The following is a 25,917-nucleotide window of genomic DNA, read 5'->3' on the forward strand; positions in this document are numbered from 1 at the left end:
GTAGGAAAAGTGGTTTTGACATCAGCTACTTTTCCTCTTCTTTAAGTTCCAGGAAAAATATGTTTGGCGTATTTTTTTTTTTTTACTGTGCTGATGATTTTTTTTTCTTTGTTTTGTAGGTGACATGTGCGAATGCCTTTGCACAGACCCTGCGCAGGTACACCTCTCTGAACCACCTGGCCCAGGCTGCCCGTGCTGTGCTACAGAACACTGCGCAGATCAACCAGATGCTCAGCGACCTCAACCGAGTTGACTTTGCAAACGTGCAGGTTTGTGCATAAGGTCTCACTTGCCTCTGTGAATGGGAGACTATAGAGTGCACAGCGAGCTGTGGATGCACATGCTACAGTGGGTTACGTGGGCAGTTTGAAACTTGGTGTGGGACAGTGTGTGAAGCGCAACATATTTTCCATTTATTACATATGCATATACTAGATATTACTGAAAACTCTGAATAATCGTAACAATATGGAAATGGTGGAAATGATTAAGAAAACATGCATATTTTGTTGATAAAAGACGTCGGGGAAGATGATGTGGATTAAGAAGAATAAAACACTTGATCTATACTGTTAGAGAAAGATAATGAAATAGGTAATGAGATGCTGTTACTTTTGTTTCCTTAAGGTTGTGGAAATTATTTTCCAATAATAGCACAGCCCACAGTGTTTGATACCTTTTATATCAGAATGTCTGTAATCCTTACATGACTGTTACAGAGCGTTGACACCAGAGACTCCTTCTGAAAGGCTTTATGTCCAAAAAGACTCACAAGTTTTGAGCTGTTCTTTTTAATAAAAAATATCAATCAGCAACATTTAACCAATCAACATAGTACACATATAAACAGGCAGTACATTTATGTAGTAAGGAATGAGATGTTTCTTTTAATAGTAGAACAGTGCAAGCGCTTGCACAGCTTGCCTCTGTTTATGACTTTTCCACTAAATGTATTATTCATGAACGACACTAAAGAAAATAGAAATGGTGTGTAGTAATGGGTTGAGTAGCGAATGTAAATTCAGATTAGCAACTGCATCCAAGGAGGTTTGGATCTTTATTTTTGTGCCAAAAGAACTGAAAACATAGAAAGTCTGGCATGGTGAGAGTGTTGCGAACCAAACATTATCTAATCTATATATAACACCTTCTGATTTATGTATGTATAAGGTGCTTAGACATGAATTTCTCTGTCCATGCAGCTACAGTTTGATGTCTTGTTGTCTTGTGTGGGAATGTGTGAAAATCGCGTGACAACTGACTAGTTTGCTTTTATGTGAGTGACAAACCTATAGGGTTTTTTTGCAGCAAAGCTGTTGTGTGTGGTCTCGTGAGTGTTTCCTGACATGCTCTTTTTCAAGTAGCTGTCATTTCTGAATGTTACTCAAAACACTGCACTCATGCACACTTTTCTGTCGCTTTCTTCTTACAGGAGCAGGCCTCTTGGGTGTGTAGGTGTGAGGATCGTGTTGTGCAGAGGTTAGAGCAGGACTTTAAGCTCACCCTGCAGCAGCAGAACTCACTGGAGCAGTGGGCTGCCTGGCTGGACGGTGTTGTCTCCCAGGTCCTAAAGCCCTACCAGGCCAGCCCTGCCTTCCCCAAAGCTGCTAAACTCTTTCTGCTCAGATGGAGTTTCTACAGGTGAGCCAACCATCATCTGTCAAACTGCAAAGGAAGGAAATTGTGTGTTTCTGGAAGGCATGTCCTAGTTTGAAACTTTTCATTTTACATTTCATTTTACATTTTATCATGATTAAATTTGAGGTAACCTATATGTTCAAAATAAGTCATTGTACGCTTTTTGAGTCGTTTCAAAATGATTCTGTATTTGCTATTCTGGCCTTTGGGAATGGTTTCATCTTTGATTACGCTCTCACATATAGAGTTTTATTAGGCTGTCTGGTGACATTATCTGTCAAAACACCTAGAGTGTTCTTTATCTTGAGCTCGTGTGGAGGGATGACCAGCATTCGTCCGAAAGATATTCTCTTAATTTGTGCTTCGATGACCATATTTTTATCTTCATGATCTCTGCAGACTTACTGGTTCTATTTACAATCCAGCTAAAGTGAAAAATATATATACTTGTATTTATTGATTGTTAGATTTCAGTACATTTCAGTAAACGAATCAATTAGTTTTACAATCATAAAAACTAATAACAGACATAATGGCCCTGGCATTATTTCATACTACTCTCCAATACAGTTAGGGACCCTGTATACATGCCTTCTGGACCACCCTATTTTAAAAACCTTGGGTCTAAGGGGTCAAGTGGACTCAAACCTGCTTCTAAATTGTTCTTGATATCATTTATCCACCCCTCTCATTGTAGTCGTATATGAGTTTCTATAATAATGGCGGCTTAACGACACATATTTTATATTTATATATATTATAACAACATAATACCATTACAGAAGAGCCTGATAAAACATATTTCTTTCTTTTCTCTTTCTTTTTTTCTTCATCTCTCTCTAGCTCTATGGTAATCAGAGATCTGACACTGCGCAGCGCAGCCAGTTTTGGCTCCTTTCATCTCATCCGCTTGCTGTATGATGAGTACATGTATTACCTAATAGAGCACAGAGTGGCTCAGGCTAAAGGGGAGACCCCTATCGCAGTTATGGGCGAGGTACACACACACAAACACACACACACACACACACACACACACACACACAAGTGTGTCATCATGCGCTATATGAGAAAGTGTGATCACGTTTACTGTAAAGGAAAAAAATTTCAAGGGCAACAAAAGGTTATCACAGTTTGGTTTTGAGAGTAATCTCCTTTTTTGGTTCTTCTTTTCACTGTTAGTTTGCTAGCCTTGGTCGCAGTCTTAACACACTGGATCCTGATAAAGGTAATCTACCACACATCCAAACAAACACACACATTCACACATACACTCAGACTTGTTTTTACACAGAATACAGTCTAATCCTTTAAATAGGAAAGTTATTAGTGTTAAAGTACTTTGTGATGCTCAAGTGCAGTGAAGTCAAGCTTTTCATTGACAGTATAAACATCAAAACCCTACAGTATAATCCAAATATGAAAAATGACAAACAAATGAACCAGGTTTCTTTAAAGGTGTGTGGGGAGGCCGATTCAGTCATGTCCTCTCATTGATGCACTGTATGAAGTAGCTTTTAGGATCAGTGCTGCTGCTCAGAACTTGTTCCTATCGCCCTTTCCACGGAGGTTAAGAATCTACAGTTATTGATATAATAATGTTGGAGTAAAGCTGAAACCCTAGCCTCATACTTACCACTCCTTCTGTGTCACATCTGTGATTGTAACCATTCCTCTGTGTATTTATCAGAAGAGGAAGATGAGGAGGACGAGGAGAGTGATGATGAATGTCAGGAATTAGCTTTGCCTGCTGATGGAGCCGCCCTCGGTGAGGAATCTCTGGAGCCGCCTGCTAAGCTCGCTCGGACCGATCGAGTGCTCTTCAGCCACACAGAGAACTGAGAATGCACCCCCCACACACACACACACAGACAAACACAAACAAACACACACAAATACACATTTGTTTTGTACACATAGTGAAAACATGCTGCAGTTCACATAAACCTATTCACATGTACTTACTCAAACCTATACACCGAAACACACACGCACACAGACACATAAACACACACACTCCTCTATGAATTAATCTGTAGCTTATGTGTGATTACAACAGTCTTTGGCAGATATCTTTCTACTGAAAGCGGAAAAGAGAACCTGTTTACTCGAAACTCGCCTATAACAGAAGTCTCAGGGTGGAAACGGTTAATGACGTAGTATATCAGCATGTTATCAACTGCCCTTACAAACTACCCTCAGACCTCCCAAATAATTGGCTTTTAAGTTATGTTCTTTCTGTTTCAGTATGACAAACGGCGCCAAAACAATACTCTGAGTAATCACACATACACTACAGGTGTGTAGATATCTGACTGAAACACTCCGGGGTGAGAATACAATCGCTGGCACGATTTTTAATGTTACAGAGGCGTGTATTAGAATCCGGACTGACGCCACACAGACACACACTAATTAGAAAAAGATGCGTCTCAGTCAGTCTAAAGATCTGCACACATAGCCGAGACGTTTTTTTTTTTCTTCTCCTCGCGCCTCCACCCTGGCACTGCGTCTGCCCCTTACAGAGCTGTATAGAAGAAAGCAACAAAAAAATGTGACACTCCAAGTGAGTATTTTTGCAGTCGCACCGGAGCCACCGAGCTACGTGAGCATCTGTCTGACAAACACCCGCAGCCTGTGAGGGTGACAAATGGGCGCAAGTAGGTGCCAGTAGAATGACTGTAAACATGTATGTCCGTGCGCCTGTGTGTGTGCGTGCTGTGTATTTTCTGCGGCAGCCCCGCTTTGTGTCGTCTGTGTGTTTGTGGGTGGACCAGGGGGCCTTCCTGCCGTGCTGATTCGAGTGAATGTCGTACTTTTTGGTGTGAGTGAGTGTGTGTATATACGTGTGTGTGTATGTTGTTCTTAAGATATGATATTGGTTGTTTTCGTTGGTGGATATTTTCATGCATCCATTCTCTTTTGTCTTTTTTGGTTGCCTTTTGTTGTACACTACCAAGTGTTACATACCGAGCATACCGAGTTAAGATTCAGTTGAAAACCTAAAGAGAGTTCCAATTCATAATTCTCTGCAGTACCGTTTTCTGAATCCTGCCTTATAATTTGCTCTTTTATCTTTTTTTAAATATTTTTTATTGCACTTTTTGTCTTTGGTTTTGGTGTACCATTCCAGACTTGGTATAGGATTGATAGTATTTGTGTCGTCTAACTAGAGTCACAAAGTGGAGCCCTTCTCTGTGTTAGACTGGTGATTTGCACTGTTTTGTGCACATTTAATGGTATATTGGTATGTGTATTCAAACCACTCTGGTTTTTTATACCTGTCCGCTCGCCCTTTTTCCTTTTTATTTATTTATTTATTTATTAATTATTATTATTATTATTATTTTATAACCAAACTGCCTACACACTGTTTTACTCAGAGAAAGGGTGTGTTAACATCTATACAATGCAAAGTGGGCAGGCAGTGATGAATGGAGAAGTGCACTTGTGCTGTAGAAAAGCATTGCTCTTCTTCCCTAAAGCCTAGGTTTTACTATCTGAGATTTTCTTTCTAACTCTCCTCAACTCGTTTAGCACTTTTAAGAAAATAAAAAAAGATTTGTGCTTGTGGTGTAATGAAAACTGCTTCACAATAATTCAGATCGGTTCCCCGTTCTTCGTGGGAATCTTACAATCCATCACCTTGGATCTCGGTTTTCTTAGACTGTATATTTTCCGTGATACCGAAGCAACATTGGCTGCACTCTTTTAGTGTTTACTTATCCTGATAAACACAAACCAGCATGTACTTTTCTTTCCCTCACAATCTTCTGATACAAAGACAAAAAGACATATCACAAGATGTTCTGAAGAGCATTTCAGTACGATAGCCATTTTCATAAACTGCAAGAATTTCCCTTTTAAGGTCATTTCAGTTTCTTATTTAAAAAAATGAACAAAAACAAAAAAAAAAAAAAAAAAAGAGTGACAGTGTTTTATTAATCTTCTAAACTATGAGGAGGATTGTGCCTTTGGAGTAATCAAATGGAATTCAAATGTTTTTAATTTAAGATATGAATAAATTAAGAATTTCTAAAACTGCGAATGTGTCCAGTCTTTTGTTCTGTTTTTCATCTACTTTTGGAAACCAGTGTTTGAAGGCTGAAATGATGGCAGACACTTGTCTTTCTAGTTGCCAGCTGCGGTGCTTAACTACTTCCTGTTTAAAAAAAAAAAAGAAGAAGAAGAAGAAGAGAAGATGCATCCATAATGGTACTTTATTTCCTGTCTACATGGTTTCAAGAACAGGGCTTGTGCATTTGCTGCCTTGTGGTTTCCTTTGACATTTTTTTAAGGAAGTCAGTAATGAGAAGACTGCATCAGTTTTCACTTAAAAATCACAGACCAGAAAACAGGCAACCTCTGGAGGATTGGATTGAAGGACCCGTGTTTAAAAAGGGGTTTAGCAGACTTTATTTCCTGAGGAAGCTCGATCCTTCAATGTATTCAGCTGGATGCTGGAATCTTTTATCAGTCTGTTGGGCTAAGTTGCCTCTATAGTGCTGTGGTCTGCTGGGGGAGCAGCATCAGTGCCAGGGATGCAGGCAAGATCAATAAAATCATGTGAAAAAAACTATGTTTCTATATATCCTCTTTCAGTATTGTATTTATTTATATAAGATACAATTATTTATTTTATTCCCCCATTCCCTATTGTGTAACATGCTGCTTTAACACAATAATTACCCTCAAGGGATCAATAAAGTATATCTATTAATGGCCCTTTTACTTTTCAGATCTGAACCAACAGAGCACTTATAGAATGTGATGGAATGGTGCGATTTGCAGAATAAAAACATCTAGAAAAAATCTGCAGCAATCATGTGATGCACTTGTGTCAACATGGACCATAAACTCATACATGACCTGCATGACACACAGTATTACTATGGATCATGTTACTAATAAAGTGACTGATCTGGTTAATTAATCTGGTGATTAATCTGGGTGCTTTACCCTGCTTTTAATTGTATGCATGCATGCAAAGAGAAGCATGGTAAGAATGGTAATAGATTAAAAGATTAAAACCGTGATTACCTGGAACTGGAAAACACCAACCACCTAGACACAGACACAGACAGACACGCCCCTGCACTTCTTTAAACCAACTGTAGCTTCTGTTTTTGACAGTTTTGTGACTGACCACAATAGGACATCTCATATAACACACTTTCTCTCTCTCTCTCTCTCTCTCTCTCTCTCTCTCTCTCTCTCTCACACACACACACACACACACACACACACACACACACACTCTAATTTACAAAGACCAGATTAACTACAGAAATGTATATTAAATTATTGCTTTTTGTAAGCATATTGACACTAATTATACTGCATACTGCGCAACAGAAATGATGCCTTATCTGATTTACTTTCACACTAGTGTTCAGTAGTTATAAGAAACAGCAAGTGTTTCTTAACATTGGAAAAAGGTGAGAAAGTGTTTGGTTTTGCTGGTTACTGAAATGGGTAATTTCCTTTCATGTTCAAATCACGATGCATGGTTTATATTAATGAGAAATCTAAAGTAGAAGAAACTGAATGCAGTGCAGCTTTATGACAAAGTTGCGTTGAGCTACAGCTATGTGATAAAATTCAAAGCTTTAAAACAATTTGAGCAGAGGGTACAGAGGAGGATGTGGAGAGACAAACAAGCTAAATGACTCAACAGCTACTATACACAGCAGAGGTGGGAAGTAACAAAGTACAAATACTTAGTTACTGTACTTAAGTAGATTTTTCTGGTATCAGTACTTTACTTCATGATATATTTTTCAGACTTTTTAAGTTCACTCACATCCGACAATTTACCCTCTGGGGTTGACAAACGCGCCGGTGCGTTTTGGGGTATTTTCTTTTCTCTCCACGAACTAAAATTACTCTGTTTTTTTTTTAAGAGAAATACACCATTAGAAACTGTAAAGGGTCTACTTTCATTCGCACACACTCAACAAAAAGAAACGCTGTGCTTTTGTAAAATAAAGGCACTCTGCACTCTCTATCATCTCTCTTCACAGACACACAAATAGAACACCCTCAATCTCAGTGAATATTTTCAAGAAAGCTTCAAAAGTCTTCTTTTTAATAAACAAATTCACATCGAATACAAGATTATTTGATTACGTAATCCGTATAAAAGTTATAAGAGTTTTAGTTTCTCCAGTATCACCATTAACCATCTGTGTGGAAACATAGAAAAGGTTCCATTTGGTACCCTGATAATTTATGTAATTTAAAACACCATAATTACTTTAAAACCATTACAAGAATATTTTGTGTTCATGCTATGTTGAGTTTGGTTTCACAAAACATGAACATACATTGTGTAAAGCATCAATATTTGTCCATGCCTATGTTTATTAGAATATTAAAAAATTGGAAAGTATTCATTTACATTTAAGACAGATAAAAATGTGCGATTAAGTTGTGATTAATCGTGAGTTAACTCGACAGTCATGCGATTAATCGCAATAAAAAATTTTAATCAATTGACAGCCCTAATATCAATATGATGTGACGTCCAGTTACCAGCGTGACACTAAAACAGGTAGTAGTAATGGCTTCTTTTTACTTTTAAGTACATTTCAGAGCCCAAACGTCTTTACTTTAACTTGAGTAAAAAAGTGTAGTCAGTACTTCAACTTTTACCTGAATATTTTAAAACATGAGTATCTTTACTTTTACTTAAGTGAAGAATGTGTGTACTTTTACCACCTCTGGTATTCCCTATGTACAGTGTTAGGTCAGTGGTTATGGCTCTGGGTTTTAGATTAGAAGGTCAGGGGCTTGAAGCCCCAGTATCACCAAGCTGCAATTGTTGGGCCCTTTAACAAGGCCCTTAACCTGCTGTGCACCAGGGGTTGCTGTATACTCGCTGGCCCTGCACTCTGACATCAGATTCCCAACCTCAGTGGGATATGCGAAGAAAGAGTTTCACTGTGGTGTAATGTACATGTGACAATAAAATGCACCTTGAAACAATTATCTTAATTTTTTACCATAAACTTTATGTTGCTTTAAGCTGTTGCTTTAACAAATCAGACTGTGATTTGGCCACACCAAGGCCCTTTAGCAGGCGTCCAATCAAGTCTGCATTTTCTCATCTTTTGATTGGATGGTCAGAGAGCATACTAGTCAGAGTTCACAACCTGCATCTGCTGCAAACTGCACGAGTTCAAATATTTTCTAATGGATTTATCAGCTTTTTTTTCTCCAAAATGCCTGACAGAGGAGAAGAAATTGATTTGGTGACAGATACAAATGTATCTGACTTTTCAATGACTTTTCAAGAAAAGCTGGACATCCTGAGAAAAGATCAAAACAGTTCAGACAACTGTTAAGCTTTTCCATGAACCATTTATTTTTCTGTGTTTTCTTTCCTCTATAATGTTTACAAAAACTTACAGTGCCCTCCACAATTATTGGCACCCCTGTTTAAGATGTGGTCGTGGACTTCTAAAAATTCTCCTTTTTTTTAAAACAACATAGAACCCAAATGCAAAAAAAGAGAAAAATCCAACCTTTTATTTAAGTACATTACTTTGGTGGTAAAAAAATCACACATTTAGAAAAAAAAAACTTGAAATCATGTGTGCCACAATTACTGGCACCCCTAACAATTCCTCTGAAAAATTTAATTGTTTTTTTTTTTATATATTTTTCTGTAGTTGCTAAGGTTGGTCAGGGTATCTAGGGACTTTTAATTAGTAATTCATGATTTCCTGTTTCCCTGGGGTATAAATATGACGTGACACAGAGGCCTAATTCTCTTACCCATTTGTCAACATGGCAAAGACAAGAGAACACACCATTCAAGTAAGGCAGATGTGTGTCGACCTTCATAAGTCAGGCAATGGCTACAAGAAAATAGCCACTCGCCTTAACTTGCCGTTATCTACAGTCAGAGGAATCATTAAGAAGTTTAAAACAACTGGAACAGTGACAAACAAGGCTGGAAGAGGTCCCAAGTTTATCTTGCCACAACGCACAGTGAGGAGGATGGTAAGAGAAGTAAAAAAATTTCCCAAGCTCACCGTCACAGAATTGCATCAAAGAGTGGCATCTTGGGGTCACAGAGTCTCCAAAACAACCATCAGACGCTCTCTACATGCCAACAAGCTGTTTGGGAGGCATGCAAGGAAAAGCCTTTTCTAACACTCACAAACGTAAACGCCTGGAGTTTGCTAAGCGGTACTGGGACTTCAACTGGGATCGTGTGCTTTGGTCAGATGAGACTAAGATTGAGCTTTTTGGCAACAAACACTCTAAGTGGGTCTGGCGTAAAACAAAAGATGAGTATGCCGAAAAGCACCTCATGCCCACCGTGAAGTATGGTGGAGGATCTGTGATGCTGTGGGCCTGTTTCTCTTCCAAAGGCCCTGGGAACCTTGTTAGGGTGCATGGCATTATGAACGCTTTGAAGTACCAGGATATTTTAAATAAAAACCTGATGGCCTCTGCCAGAAAGCTGAAGATGGGTCGTCATTGGGTCTTTCAGCAGGATAATGATCCAAAACATGTGGCAAAATCTACACAAAAGTGGTTCAGCAGTCACAAACTCAAGGTCCTCCCATGGCCATCTCAGTCCCCAGACCTCAACCCAATTGAAAACCTGTGGGGCGAGCTAAAGAGAAGAGTGCATAAGAGAGGACCCAGGACACTGGATGATCTAGAAAGATTGTGCAAAGAAGAATGGTCAAAATCCTCTCTGTGTTCTCCAATCTTGTGAAATGTTATAGGAGGAGATTAAGTGCTGTCTTGTTGGCAAAAGGAGGTTGTACAAAGTATTAACATCAGGGGTGCCAATAATTGTGGCACACATGATTTCAAGTTTTTATTTTTTTTCTAAATGTGTGATTTTTTTTACCACCAAAGTAATGTACTTAAATAAAAGGTTGGATTTTTCTCTTTTTTTGCATTTGGGTTCTATGTTGAGAATTTTTAGAAGTCCACGACCACATCTTAAACAGGGGTGCCAATAATTGTGGAGGGCACTGTACATTTTACTTTAGTCTTAAATCTTCTGCCTCTTTTAAACCAACTACATGCATGTCTTTCTTCACTACATCCATAAACTTCCTCTTTGCCCTTACTCTCTTCCTCCTTCCTGGCGGCTCCATCCTCAGCATTCTCCTACCGATATACCCCATGTCCCTCCTCTGCACATGTCCAAACCATCTCAATCGGGCCTCTCTCACTTCATCTCCAAAACTTCCTACATGTGCTGTCCTCTTATAAGTTTGTTTCTAATCCTCGTCACTTCCAATCTCAACATCTTCAGCTCTGCTACCTCCAGCTCCACCTCCTGTTTTTTACTCAATGCCACTGCCTCTAAACCATACAACATCGCAGGACTCACCACAGTCCTATAAACTTTCCCTTTTACTTTTGCAGATACCCTACTATCACAAATCACTCCTGCCACTCTTCTCCACCCACTCCACCCTGCCTGCACTCTTTTCTTCACTTCTCTAACACACTCTCCATTACTTTGCACTGTTGATCCCAGGTACCTGAACTCCTCCACCTTCTTCACCTCTTCTCCCTGAAACCGCATCACTCCACTGCCCTCCCTCTTAATTCATACACATATACTCTGTCTTACTCCTACTGACTTTCACCAGGAAACCATAACGCATGAAGTAAATGCACAAAAAGGCATCGCATATACACACACACACCAGTGCTGTTTGTGGGGCTTTCTGTTACCATGTTAACTCATTTCATTATGCATAAAACATAGGGAATATCCGTTGGCTTAACAACTAACTTTTGTTGTAGAAGGAAATAGCCGTTTCATTGAAGAATACATTCAGGTTGATGCTCACATCGCACCTATAGAGGGCAGTATAGCACTAATGATAAAACCAAGTCAAACAATCCAAAGTCTGATGATGGAGCCCTGTGTATCATGTGGTGAAGTCTAAAGCAGAGAGAGAAAGACAAGAAAAAGAACCCGTTGGCGGTGAAGCTGCATGGGTAGTCTGCTGTCAATCGAATCAGCATGCATCTATAGTGCACTATTGAGGCTTACTGCTGAGCTGTTCTACTGTACAAGTTATTCGTCGCTCTCTGACTGCCTTCACAAGTCCCACTGTTTCATTTTGTCCTCTTTTATCAAAAGAATTATCACTGAAAAATGAGATGAAATGTCGGTTTTATATTTTGTGAGGCCTGAATGAGGCACATTACCACACAGAAAATTGTACATTATTTACACGAACAAGTGCCACCTAGAGGCTTTTTGAAGTCTGATATCAGAAATATCTGTAGGCCTAAATACACACACACACACACACACACACACACACACACACACACACACACACGCACACGCACACACATATCTGATATAGAACTTAGCTCATAAGTGTTTATCTTGGGCTTTTTGGAACCCTGCTTTGTTACTCCAGAAGCAGGTGTATTAATATTAATATCACATAATGCTTTCAATATACTTCATTTACCAATGTGACTCGTTAATTAAGAAAAAATTTAGCAGTTCACAATCAACAGGGTTGAATACTTAACTATACAAAATATTGCAAACAATATTATGGGCTATTTTGTGATAACTCTACATTATGTCAAATAAATAAAATCCACTTTATTTACAGGCTGTCACACTACAAAATATGCAAAATTTCAAGGGGTGAATATTTTATAGTCACAGAAGTTTTGGGTACCTATGACATCTCTGGCTTTTTAGTTCTGAGTCAGTATAAAGTCAGTATAAAATGGGTCATTTTGATATCCACATGCATTCACCTAGCTGACACAAAGAAAGAAACCTCTGAATCGAATCTGCTGCCTGTCAATCTGACACAACTGCTCCCAACAGCAGCACACACAAACTGTAACTATTTTTCTTTTGGTCTTGATAGGAAGTGCTGCATGACCAAACACCAGCCATCAAATAATTTCAAATGGTTTCTACCCTAAAGCCACATGCATCATAAACAGATAAAAAGACTGTCATTCATTTTCAGAACACCTAATACCTCAGCTCCTGTTTCCTTGTTCTGTAACAGTTTTACAGATTTTGTATCTTATTTATACCATCTTCCTTTTTTATTTATAGTTTGCAAATCATCAAAAGAGCCCGAATTCGAAATACTATTTCTCATCAACTTCTTAGTATCTTATTGGAAACTAATTCAAAAATACAAGTGTGCAGAACTATAGATACTTTCTTTGTTTATGAAAACTATGGTATCAGGATTAAATTCTAGAAGTTAGAAAGTCCTTCACACTTAAAGGGGATATTGAAATGTGTATGACTGCAATACATACATAGAATACAGGCAAATGTATTTGAACTCCTAACCATCAGACATATACTTTGGTCATCCCCAATCGTATTTGTTGTCTTTGTATGTTTTTGCATTACTCAGGACCGTGTCCCAGCAGTGCATCTGTACTCAAAGAAGGCTCCAAAGAAAAAAACCTGGAGTAAAAGAATGTCACCCTTGGATTGAACTAGAATGCACCTCCAGTAATGCTCGGTCTTCATTAGTACACAATCACTAATGCTCTTCTGGCTGATTGAGAACATCATTACAGCCATTCTCCAAAATCTATTGGAAAACCATCAGAAAAGAATAAAGGCTTCTGGAAAACAGGAGCTGCAGCTTTGTTGAGATTTTCAAACATTGTATACATATGCTAGACTTGTTGCTTCTTGCACAGATTCTTCCTAAACTTTTATCATCGTTTCTGATTTTACAAATCATTGCTACAACACACTTAAAAAAGTTGGGACAGGGCCATGTTTACCAATGTAGCATCCCCTACTACTATGTCTACTCTGTATACATCTGGGAACCACGGAGACCAGTTGCTGAAGTTTCAGGAAAATAACTGTTGTGTCTGTTAACTGGATTCCAGCTGCTCAACAGTCCCTGGTCTTGTTGTATTTTTCATTTTATGATTTCCAAATTTTTCAAATGGTGAAAGGTCTGGACTGCAGGCAGACATGTTTATCACCTTTAAGCCAAGCTGCTGTTATAGATGCAGTTAACATTGCCCTGTTGAAATATGCAGTCTTCCCTGATAAAAATCTTAGTTTGGATCAAAGCATTTTTTGCTCTAAAACCTGTATGTACCTTTCTGCATTGAGAGTACCTTTCCAGATATGTAATACTGCCCATTCCATAGGCACTAATGTGCCCCCTATAGTATTAGTGATGCAGGCTTTTTAAATTTTTGTCCCTCTGTGTTTTGTTTCCCACTTTGCCTTAGTCTATTTTAAATGAGCTTTGACCCAGAGATGCCCATGCATACAGTTTTTCTCAGTTGCTTTGGACTGTTTCTCAGATCAGAAATGAAATTCTCAAAACTACTTTTTCAACCTCCACATCATCAAGTCATTTGTGCTCATCATAAGATGAGTAATGGTAATTAGTAATTTTTGGGCCATCAGGCTGCACTGCATTACACTTTTTCTCAGTTGCTTTGTAGCGTTTCTCAGACCTCAGAAATGAAATTCTTAAAACTACTTTTAGTTATTTAGTCATTTAAGCTCATCATAAGAACATTTCTAGTTGCTTTGATCAAATTGCAAATGCTTTGGTTCATTCATTTATTTGATTGTGTCAAGATTGACAAGTGTCTGCAAAACTATATTATACCGGTTTCACCTAAATAGTCTTAACCCCCAAAACATCTCTGCATCAGTTCATTGTATAAGTCATTGAATGCAAAATGATTAAACCAGTTGTTATCATCTGTCATATAAACTTTCTTTACAAAATGTTTTTTTTGTTAAATGTGACTTGAATTGATGAATTGTGCAGATAAATCTTGAATGTCAATAATTAAGAGTGTCTGAATCTGAATGGCATCAGATCAACCAATAATCAACTAGTTTTTTAAAACAGGTCAAAGCTGAATCTTGTAAACCTTCAATTAGAGAGTGTATACAGACTTATTATACATTCTGAAAATGGATGAACAACTAAGAAACAAACGAACACTTGTAGTACAGCAATGGTGTAATCCTGTCTGGTCTCTTGCAATCAATATAAATCAAATGTCCAATCAAATAAATAAATTTGTGCTGCTGAAAATCATAGATGCAAAATAGGATTTAAATTTTGTGCATTTTCAGTCACTGTAATCCAAATCATAGTTTATATCAAGAAATACTGAAACTGTGCACCATCATACTGACAACATGACTAAACATTTTGATCTTGTTTGTGAACAATGTCAAAGGGACTTTTCATTCTGATGGGAATGATTTGTTCATTGACACAAATACTTACTTTTGAGATTAACTACAGATTTTTAGAAAAGTACTGGCTTTTGCAAGAAATCCCATGTATTGCTTGTACAAATTGTTTTGAGAATGCACTCACTGGTTTTCAAATATAAAGGATAATTCGAGAAATGCTCCAAATCAACTGAGAAAAACAGTAATAGAGCTTTAACTGGCATTTGTGGATAATATGGCAAACTGTGTTTACAGAAAGATTTATGGAGGTGTTTCTGGTCCCATGCAGTGATTTCCATTACAGAATCCTGTCTGGTTTTACAGTTTTTCTCAGTTGTTTTGGAGCATTTCTTGAATATTTGCAAAACATTGAGTGCATTCTTAAAACAAGTTGTGCAAACAGCACAACACATTGGATTTCTTGCAAAATCCTGTACTTTTCAAAGTAAGTGTTTGTGTCAATGAACAAATCATTCCCATCAGAATGAAAAGTCTCTTTGTCATTGTTCACAAACAAGATCAAAATGTTTAGTCATGTGGTCAGTATGATGGTGCACAGTTTCAATTTTTATATAAACTATGACTTGGATTACAGTGACAGAAAAGGCATCTATGATTTTCAGCAGCACAAATTCATTTATTTGATTGGACATTTGATTTATATTGATGGCAAGAGACCAGACAGGATTTACAATTTTTCTGTACTATACAAGTGTTTGTTTCTTAGTTGTTCATCCATTTATAATTCTATGTTTTGCTCTGTGTACACTCTCCTATTAAAGCTTCACAAGATTCACGTTTGACCTCTTGTAGAGAACTAGTTGGATATTGGTTGATCTGATGCCGTTCACTCGCATTCAGTAGTGACATTCAATCAAATTCAAAATTACCAAAATTTCCTCAATTTGAACATTTGATTTCTGGCATTTGTTTTCTATATTCTACTGTAAATAAAATTTGGGTTTATGAGTTCTGAAATAATTGCCTTCTGTTTTTATTTACATTTTACACAGCGTTCCAACTTTTATAGACCTGGGGTTGTTCACTAACATGTCAGTGTTATTCACTGCTTTTCTGTAAATGATCGACCATCCAAATAGTATCTGGTCAGTGTCATATCAACAGATCGTGTATATATGAAATGCACTGACATACACTATATGATGAATCAATCGAATAACCTTATATATCTCCAAAAGGTTGCTGACACTGGATCAAGTGGTTATGTGGTGTGGCAATTCTTTTCAGATCATGTTAAGCTCAGATTAGAGTGCTTTTATAAAATACAAATATTTGCAAAATGTAATTTATCTTTAAAACCTTATAAAGGGCTTATAAATGAGAGCGTATTTGAGTGATAAAGACAAGTCTACAGAGAAATATTGGTTTTAAAACAAAATATGTTAGCTCATTTAAACACTCCAGCAATAAACTGGTACCAAGCAATAACCTCTTTGCCTGTAATTGCCAAAAGGAACAGTAGTCTGTTCCCACTGAGCTAAATATAGTCATTGGGACACTATGTGTCATAATACACGTGATATGGGTGGGGGGAGGGGGTATATTGTACCTGACCTGACCTGACTAGACTAAGCATGGCTAAAAGTCAAACTTATCACTATGTTAAGTAATTGAGTGGTATACTACATTACTTGGTTTGAGCAATAGCCCATAGATTTTTCATCTTTTCAAGAACCAGGAAGAGCAGGAGGTGTGTGTGTGTGTGTGTGTGTGTGTGTGTGTGCATGTGGGAGAGAGAGAAAGAGAGTGAGAGAGAGAGTGAGAGGGAGAGTAGAAGACAAAGAGGAAGAGGTGGAGTAAGTTCGATGAAAAGACAGGCTTAAGGACGTAAGCTGAGATGCTGTTGGTCAATACACCGAGACGGCTGGCTATATTTGGCGGCTCCCCTGAGGTCTGCCTAGTGCAGAGTTTGGCCTTTTTCCCTCCTTTCCCTCGGTTTCTGTCACAAGAACTAGAAACTAATGTCAGCCCACACGTGGGGAAGTGTGTGTATTCAAACATCAACACCTCGGCACACATGCCAGCCCTGCCATCTTCTTGTCACACTCTTATTTTTGCATTCTGTTCACTGTTTTCTCCTATCATTTCTACTCGGTTCCTTTTAGCTATTCGTTTTGATGTGCTCGTCCTGCCTTTTGGCATGTGAAACACTGTGGAGAGGGAACATATGCTGCTGCTCTCTCTCTCTTTGCCATCCTGAAATGTGTGGCTTCCTCTGCCTGGTGTCCACCTGTTCCCGCAAGGCCTGCGCTAACACTAGTGCTAATCTGCTAAGAGTCACCAGCAAAAACTGCTGCCACGCTAACGGCTGTAATCAACGCTGATGACTGACAACAGCTCCTGTTGAACTCTCTGGAGACACCTGTGCCCTACGCGAGAGACTTAATAAAGGCTAACAGGATCAGAGGAACGAATTAGTTTTCCAATTTTTCAGTCAGTTCTTTTGTAAATTTGTATTTTATGTCTTGTGTTTTCCTTATGTCCTTTATAAATTATGTTAGAGGCTGCTGGTTTGCAGATTAAGAAATTCATTGTATAGTGCAACAGACTATTTCCTGAACATGTCAATGGAGTCTTGAAAATAGATCAATAAAAGGTGCAGTGCGATATTGTTAAAAATGTAAAGTTGTTGCATTTAGCAGACGGAACTTGTCCAGAGCAACTCCCAACATCTACCCTGCTGAGCATCATTTCCACATGAACATGAACTTTGATATACTAATTAGCCAACCAGATACTGGATATTTTGCAGTACTGATCTGCAATCATTCCTCTCATGTAAAAGAAGATTAAACATGCATCAGTTTCAGTTTTTTACTTCTCACTAAGTCTAATTGTGCTTTTGAAAAAAATACCCATATGATTCCAGCTGGAGTTAATTGATCAACAATAGGAGATCAAAGGTCACTAGGAACTTATTTCAAGATGGTAGATTTGAATAAACATCTCAATCAATATTGATTAGTCTACTATAAGAACCCTGCAAAATTTAAACTATGCTGCAAAAGGCAAAACGTCCACATGTATAAATCATAATGCATTACTAATAATAACTAATTCATTAGGGAGTTAATTACATAGTATGTACTACATTTATGCTATTTAATAGTCTTTTTTCTAACTGTTAAAATCCCAAAATTCAAATAACTTCCATTTCAATGTGTACTTTCAAGTGTTACTTTTCAATTAAGTTCAATTCATTTAAATTTTATTTATAATGTGCTTTTAACAATGGCCATTATCCCAAATAGCTTTTTAGAAATAAATAGATTACAAATAAACATTTTTGCATGATAATTTTGTATTGATTTAGTATCCCTAATGAATTCCTCCTCATCCGAATGCCCATTTATTGTTAAAATCTTTTATCAAACATGCTACTGAAATCTACCATGAGCTCCACAATGAGTATATCAATATACATATAAATCAATATTCAGTCTTCAATTGTACAAAAGTTGACTTATTTGATTCAAACTTTTTGATAAATTGTTTGGTCTACTTCCACAATTTATTACAATACCCACAATGCTGTTCATCAAGAGAAACCACTCCAACAGGGTTTCAGACCTTGAGTCTGTCTACCTCTCTTGCTTTATCAAAAAAGAAATTGCTGAAACACAGAAGTTTCTAAAATTTCATCTTTTGTGCTGATATTATAATTACAGCTAATATACTTGACTCATTTATATATATTTAGTTAAACAAATGAGTCAAGTTTCTTCCATAACTCAACAAAATTTCACAACTCTGAGTCCAACATACATTGTTATCTCTATCCATAAACAATAATAAATAAGTAATTACCGTAACGTTGTCAAAAAAACCCAAAAACATTGCCAGTCAAACAAATTAGCACCTCACAAACATTTTAGCATAAACATATTAAATGTGCCAAAGAGTGGATTGTCCCTTTAAATAACTGGATGCTTGTGTCTTCCAGCAATTAATTGTCTCCTACTTAACAGCCTTGCCTATTTCACTTATTGATCATGGACTGATTTCCACAAATCCTGCTGATTAAAATAAAAAATCGGTGAAATAGATATATATCACTGAGGCCACTGATGAGGTCATCAAGAACATCTGTCCAGCATGTGGCACACATACATCATGCAGACAAAACAAGACCACACAGTAAATCATATATCTCAGATTAATGACTAAGACCAGACGGATGCAACATGGAGAGTAATAAATGCATGGGAGGGCCACGATCGACCTGAATGATCGTTAAACTTTAGAAAGCATATGAAGTCCAGGAGCAGTAAGATTTCTTTAATTTTCTTCTGCTTTCAGAGTAATATTGCTGAAAATTATTTTTCATAAGTACCATTTTTCGAGTGTGAGAATATGTGTGAGGTGAAGGCTATTTATGTGAGCATGTGTCATTGTGAGAAGAAGAGAAAATGGGTTTGTGAGCGATTGTTCATGCTTGTGTGTGTATGTGTGTGCGTTTGTGTAGTGTGGGAAGCAGAGGGTTGAAATCATTTGCAGGCCCCTCAGGTTTTTAATACACCTACCCTGTGATTGGAGGACGGAGCAAAGTGAAGCTCACAGTGCTGCATTACTGCACAGAAGATCAGCTTTACATGCATGTCATTATTACTGATTTTTGTTATCTTACACTATGGCTGCTTTTCTTTCTTATACAAGGTGAAACATGAATGTGTTAGATATCCTTTTGATGTTTGTTGTCTTTTCTCATCTAGAAAACAGTGCAAGTACTCCTTATAACAGCTTTATATTGTGACTATCACACTAAGATCGAGTACTTCCTTTGAAAAACTGCATCACCTGAACATTCGTAACACTTCTTTAAAGAAGTCAGACCTGCAATAAAGGTAAATGGGAAGACTGTCACAAGTACTCGACACCCATTAATACTGACATTATACCACTTTCACACCTGAAGAGTCAAAAATCTAAGCACACATATATTCATATATTCAGTGCAAAAAAAAAAAAAAGAACCAAAAAAACCAAAAAAAAAAACCGAGGAAATGGAACAGAAAAAAGATAAGGGTCCAATTACTCTCCCAAGTGACATCCCTCTGAACAGTTAACTCAGAAATGTTTCTCTGTATTTTTATGGACAACCAAGAAAGGTCTAAAAGGATTTAGATCGGCAAAAACTAGAAAAGCAGCCTGGCTGACTGCAACTAACAGAACTCTAAAGTTATTTGTTGTTATTATATAACATGGGATACACAACATACAATATATAACATATATACATATACATATATACATGACTGCATATTACAGTTGTGCCAAATCATGATTTACATACGTCAATTAAAAGTGCAGATGCATCCCTGACAATAAAGTGCAAGCTGATTTTTCCATCTGCTGCTTGTCCTAAACAACCTCTTGGTGATGAATCTGAATAACAACCTTGTGGTTTGGTTTTTATGCTCCTGTCACATGAAAAAAGTTAGCCATGAATGATATACATTTGCCAAGGGCTCGATATTTATAGCTCATTCCAAAAAAAGTAGATTGTTCTTTTTTGCTCTGTGTCATTACTCCTGCCTGTTTTTTTTTCCCTTAGCCCAAATTTCTGACATGTAATCAATAGCTCTACGCTTTTTCACTTGCTGCATGCATTACTCCCGGCACAAATTTAGCCATGTGCATAGCATCCTATTCTAACACTTACAGTGTGTATGAAGATAAACATGGAAAACTCAATTCATTAAAACCTGTTGATATTAACAAACAGTTTCTCTTTACATTTCACCACCATATTGCTTTAACATGCATAGATGTTTGTGTGTGCATTGATCCATCTCTAACAGCATCATCTACTAGACCTGTTGATGAGTTGCATCTCTCAAGGGCAAACAAAGAGTGAAGGGGGAATGAGCAACGCATGGGAGCTTGAGAAATATAAGAACCACAGTGTGGGACTTTTGCGAGGGAGGGAGACATGGTGGGAGAAGAGAGAACAGGATAAGTGAGAGAGAGAAAAACTGAGCAGGATAGAGTGAGGTGGGGTGGGGTAGGGTGGAGTGGAGGAGACATGCAGGATAAATCCTTACGACATAATGATTACGGCTCACAAACCCTTGCTCTTACACGGAGTGGATGTGGGCGCAGGATTACAAACCGGACACAGTAATCCACAACGCCAAGACACCACTCACCACTGCAAGGACAAGAATTTTCCTACAAACAAACCCCCCCTCTTTTAATACTGTAGCGACCTCTAACCTACGCAATTACCCTGGTCCGAGAGCGACAAAACCACAAGCTTTACTGAAAGAAGAAGCGAGGGAAGCTTGACTACAGATTCGAAGTTACAACCTGCAGCAAAAAAGAGCACAAGTGGTTGCAGCCCTGCCCGCTGCTAGTCTGCCATCTGTCTGCCAGTCTCCACACCCTGCCTGCATCTGGAGTAATTTCAGCATCAAGAACACAGTGGATACACGGCTGGAAAACAGGTAGTCCGCTTTCAGGATCTTCAAGAGAAACTTTGAGCATTTTTGTCGGTATTCTCCCGAGGGACCTCACATGAGCACATTTGAATTTGCTGTTCCTTCGATCTATATGGTGGACCATTTTTGCACCTCTTTGGATTTCATATGGAGACAGATGGAAGGTGAAGACATACTTTTTACATATTAATACCTTACACTCATTTTATTAGGAACCTTGTCATTGATAGAAATATACACTCTCACTCCATGTAGTCGTACCCAACTGTCTAGACATCTTTCCTCAATACATATTCATTTACTCTACCTTTCCTTGCTCTCGCTCTCATGCCGTTCCTTTCCCTCCCTCACTCCCTCCATCCCTCCCCTCCCTCCTATCCGACCCTCCCCTCACAGAACAAGATGATGTGACCTTCTGCCAAACTGCTCGAAACCATGCCACCGACACAGCAGGCTCCTCTATCCACTCTAAAATAGACTCAAACAAGTGCGGGAAGCAGAGAGCGAGCCGTGCGGAGGGACAGAGGGGGGAGAGAGAGTGAGAGAAAAAGAAAAAGAAAAAGCAAAAAAAAAAAAAAACAGGACATTGGAGTCACAGAGGAGGAATGTGTTGTCAAGAGTCTGGGCTGGATGTGGTTTGTCATTGCAGGTAACTGATGACTTTTTCTGCTGCTAGAATGTGTGGAGTGAATAGTTAACTACTGCCGGGGTGTGCGTGAGTGTTTGTAATGCGCACAAAGACGTCATGTATATTTTTAGATAGGTGTGTTGTGTGTTGTGTGTGAAAGCGGTGTGCGACAAGGTCCATGCATTCAGGTGTGTGTACACGTGCGTGAAAGTGTCCTGCTGTATTTGTTAAACAGGTGCTATGCTTGCGAGGGAGTTCATCCACAGGTAGGACACTCGCTGGGACTTAACAGGATTTCCTATTTGTCTTTATCTTTTAAAAGATGTAACCAAATATATATTTATTTTTGTTGCCTATTTTTATTTAGCACATTGTAGTCAAAAATCATACAATTTGTCCTTGCACACCTGCTGAAATAAAGTAGAAGCAGCTGTAAATGAGACTAAAAGAAAAGTGAAGTGAGACATGGACACTGAAGCCCTGACAAGCTGCAGTAATTACCTCTAGTTCACTTATTACTCAGCCGGAAATGTGTTTAGGACATGGCCCGTTGTGAATGTGATAGCACACTTTACCTAAGGGGACTGTGCACCATGGGTGAAAGCATTTTATTGCCTTTTAATAAGAACAGGACAAATTACAGGGGGGGTGAGACAGAGGGGAAAAAGTGTGAATAAAAGATAGAAGGTGATGGCGAGAAAGACGGCAAGAGTAAAATTTATATCTGAACAAATGGCCCCAGTTAATTTCTGTAACTTTAATAAGCATAATGTATTTTGTTACTAAACTAAGAAATTCATGGTACCAGATTTTTATGTATGTGTTCCAAAAAAAATGTACTCATCCTATAAGTGTTAGATATACAGCACTGAATATATGCCAGACAAAATATCAAATATAAACCTATAAAAGTTTAATCTGCCTTTACCTTGAAGTCAAAACTTTATGGCTTTTCATGATGTTACATTATGTGTGTCGAAGTGTCATCCTTTCAAGATCTCATGTCTATAAAATCTGAGGTTTATTTTGGCAGGCATCAGAAATCAGCCAAGGTCATATGAATGATGACTTTTCTCATGAGGCTGATCGAGACCATTTAATTGTTACTCACCTACGTTTAAGTTCACCTTACCTGCTCATTATTCATGTATAACAAAAATGGAATTTATTCATGCACATAACATGACACACAACGCTCCATCATAAAGAAATTGTGCATATTGTGGGGAGCAGCAGTCACCTGTAACACGACTAACAGTTAGAGCATGAAGCCTGGCTTTTCATTACAGATGATGTTGTAAAGTACAAGTCAAAGCACTAAATCAGTAAGGCATTCAGACGAAAAGCCATCCAATACACTTCCTGTGGAGGGAGTGTGAGGAGTGCATTTGTCAGTAAAGAGGTAAATGGTGACCTCAGTGTGCTGCACGTGAGGGTGCATGTCAGCAAAGAGTTAAAAAGACAGGCCTGACCATCCCAGTGTGTGTGGATGGAACAGATGCATTGAGCCCAGGGTATGCTGGCTCTATATGGCAAAGAATGGTGCACCACGCAGCAGGGTTCTCTCTCACACACACACACACACACACACACACACACACACACACACACACACACACACACACACACCTACTCACACACTTACTGAAGTAAACACTTTCTAGTACTCACTCCCTCTTAAACACATATAGCTAAATGTGTGCTTACAGATGAGCATATATGGACATTTCAACCACCCAACACACACACACACACACACACACACACACACACACACACACACACACACACACACACACATACACTTATCTTAATGTTTGACACAGAACCTTCCCCTGACATTATGATTGCAGTTCATAATGTGAATACTTAAATTGTAAAATATGTAAAGCTATCTATCTATCTATCTATCTATCTATCTATCTATCTATCTATCTATCTATCTATCTATCTATCTATCTATCTATCTATCTATCTATCTACAATTGTTTTAACAAATGGTTTTAAAATGTCAGCACACTTCAAATTCCATTTGTCATACTCTTGCAATGGCTTGACAGACAAAATGATTTGCCTTTAAACTCACTTCTCACCTGAAGATGGTGTACTGAGTGCAGGTTATACTTGCGAAGCTGCATGTGTGTGACAGTTTTGCAGAAAGCGCAAAAAACACGGTTGACTCTGCATGCAAACCTGTATGTGAAAGATGGAAACATTTGTAAATTAAATCAGCAATCGAGTGTAGATATTAAAGCAGGTGCTGGATTTATCATGCCAGCTTTGAATGTCAACGTACATTCAGAAAAATTCAATATGTGCCAACACACACACACACACACACACACACACACACACACACACACACACACACATATGCACATATGCAGCAGGGAACAATATTGATTCAAGCTGGCCCAAAGCACATTGAATTTGTGGTAGAGTTACAGTTCTAGCTATGGAAGCAAAAGCAGTTAAGCCGGTGATGAAGCCGAAACAGACATCAATATGACGGCACAAAAATTCCATTGCTGTGTACAAACTGGGTAACAAACTGCCAATTAAAGACTGTACTGGCCACTAAGACACCAACCTCGAGTCTTGGCTATAAAAGCTGTCACGGCAGCGTTCGCCTCCAGATGAATGACTGATACATATTACTCGGCTCCAACTCATCTCAGAGCCGTCTCCTTGTTTCCCCACAAAATGACCTCCAGCTCTGCATCACAGCTTTCACTGATGCTTTGTCAGCGAGCTGCCAATAAGAGCTCATTGTCCTAATGAAAGCTTAAACATTTTAGTGCTACTGTTCCCAGCGCAGGGCACTTAACATACACAATCAGCATATACAGTATATACAGTATATATATATATATATATATATATATATATATATATATATATATATATATATATATATATATATATATATATATATATATATTAATCCAATACATCGAATGGTTCTATATAGTAAAGCAGATCATATAGTAGGCACAAAGAGGCAAAGCGAGGCATTTGGTTATCCTGTAGAGGATAATAAACACACTCTTAATGAGAGGAGTGAAGAATAGGAGACACACACTTGGCTAAACAGCCTCCTCTAATAAAGATAAGATCAAGGTCATTAGTGTGAACCTGCTCTCTTATAAGCTGCTCCACAAGCTATCATAGATCTCTTTCTTCGTTTCTTTCTTTGACTGATCATCAGCTGCTGTGAAAATAGCAACTTTCCATAGAGGCGAGAAAATGCGAGTCTCTCCAGCGTGATGTGCGAGAGCGTCATAAGCAGGAGCTCCAACAAAACCGACTCCTTTCACGCACTAATTCTCAAGCTCACGCCTTTCACGTGTATGCAGGGAGCGGAATGTCCCACATGCCTCCATTTGTATGCAGGCTGGCAAGCGACATGCACAGTGTCTGCCGCCCTGTCCACTGAGAAAAACAGGAACAATTGACAGGCTTTTAACCAAAAAAAAAGAAAAAAGAACATTTTCTTTGTATATTTTTAAAAAAGTGCTTAAAAGAAAGAGTAATTATTAGGAACAAGTAGGTTTGCTTAATCTTGGACAAATGTTATGTGATAAAAAAAGTGGTGTGGTGTTTTATGAAAATAATCAATGACAAGGTGGCATGATACTATAATCATCCAAAACAATTGTCCTCAATTACAATTTATATTTATTTGACAGATATTGACATGAATACTGGAATATCCCAGCATTAAAAACTCAACTTTAGCTGTAATGTCTGCAGCGGGCTTGGGTCTTCTAGTTTCAGTAAATGAAAAATACAAGTCATCCTATATAATTGCAAAAAAAGACAGGTGTCCCAATGCTTTTGTCCATACAGTGTTTGTCATTTAAATACATAAAGATTACTGTATTTTTCGGACTAAAAGCCGCTACTTTTTTCCCACGTTTTTAACCCTGCGGCTTAAACAACGAAGCGGCTAATTTATTAATTTTTCCTGT

At 38.2% G+C, this 25,917-nt stretch overlaps 2 protein-coding genes and 1 long non-coding RNA gene across 6 annotated transcripts in view; 2 read left to right on the forward strand and 1 right to left on the reverse strand.

The window, feature by feature from the left end:
* The window catches only part of rfx1a (regulatory factor X, 1a (influences HLA class II expression)), a 26,871-nt gene extending 21,189 nt beyond the window's left edge, over positions 1–5,682 (forward strand). For all 4 annotated transcript variants that reach the window (XM_046866764.1, XM_046866767.1, XM_046866766.1 and 1 more), the window contains 5 exons: positions 120–269; positions 1,433–1,641; positions 2,482–2,635; positions 2,821–2,866; positions 3,329–5,682. In XM_046866764.1, coding sequence (XP_046722720.1) covers positions 120–269; positions 1,433–1,641; positions 2,482–2,635; positions 2,821–2,866; positions 3,329–3,480 — 711 coding nt within the window. In that variant the 3' untranslated portion in view covers positions 3,481–5,682. The remainder of the gene's footprint in view (positions 1–119; positions 270–1,432; positions 1,642–2,481; positions 2,636–2,820; positions 2,867–3,328) is intronic.
* LOC124397249 lies at positions 1,541–24,125 on the reverse strand. The gene is made up of 3 exons (XR_006927898.1): positions 24,040–24,125; positions 3,275–3,476; positions 1,541–1,665 (listed from the first exon to the last, which is right to left on the reverse strand). It is a non-coding gene; the product is annotated as an uncharacterized LOC124397249 (long non-coding RNA).
* The window catches only part of grin2ca (glutamate receptor, ionotropic, N-methyl D-aspartate 2Ca), a 52,175-nt gene continuing 47,221 nt past the window's right edge, over positions 20,964–25,917 (forward strand). The window contains exons 1-2 of the mRNA XM_046866763.1: positions 20,964–21,482; positions 21,715–21,967. The gene's annotated coding sequence lies outside the window, so the exon portion shown is untranslated. The remainder of the gene's footprint in view (positions 21,483–21,714; positions 21,968–25,917) is intronic.

Source organism: Silurus meridionalis, chromosome 14 (assembly GCF_014805685.1).
Source record: "Silurus meridionalis isolate SWU-2019-XX chromosome 14, ASM1480568v1, whole genome shotgun sequence".
NCBI lineage: Eukaryota > Metazoa > Chordata > Actinopteri > Siluriformes > Siluridae > Silurus > Silurus meridionalis.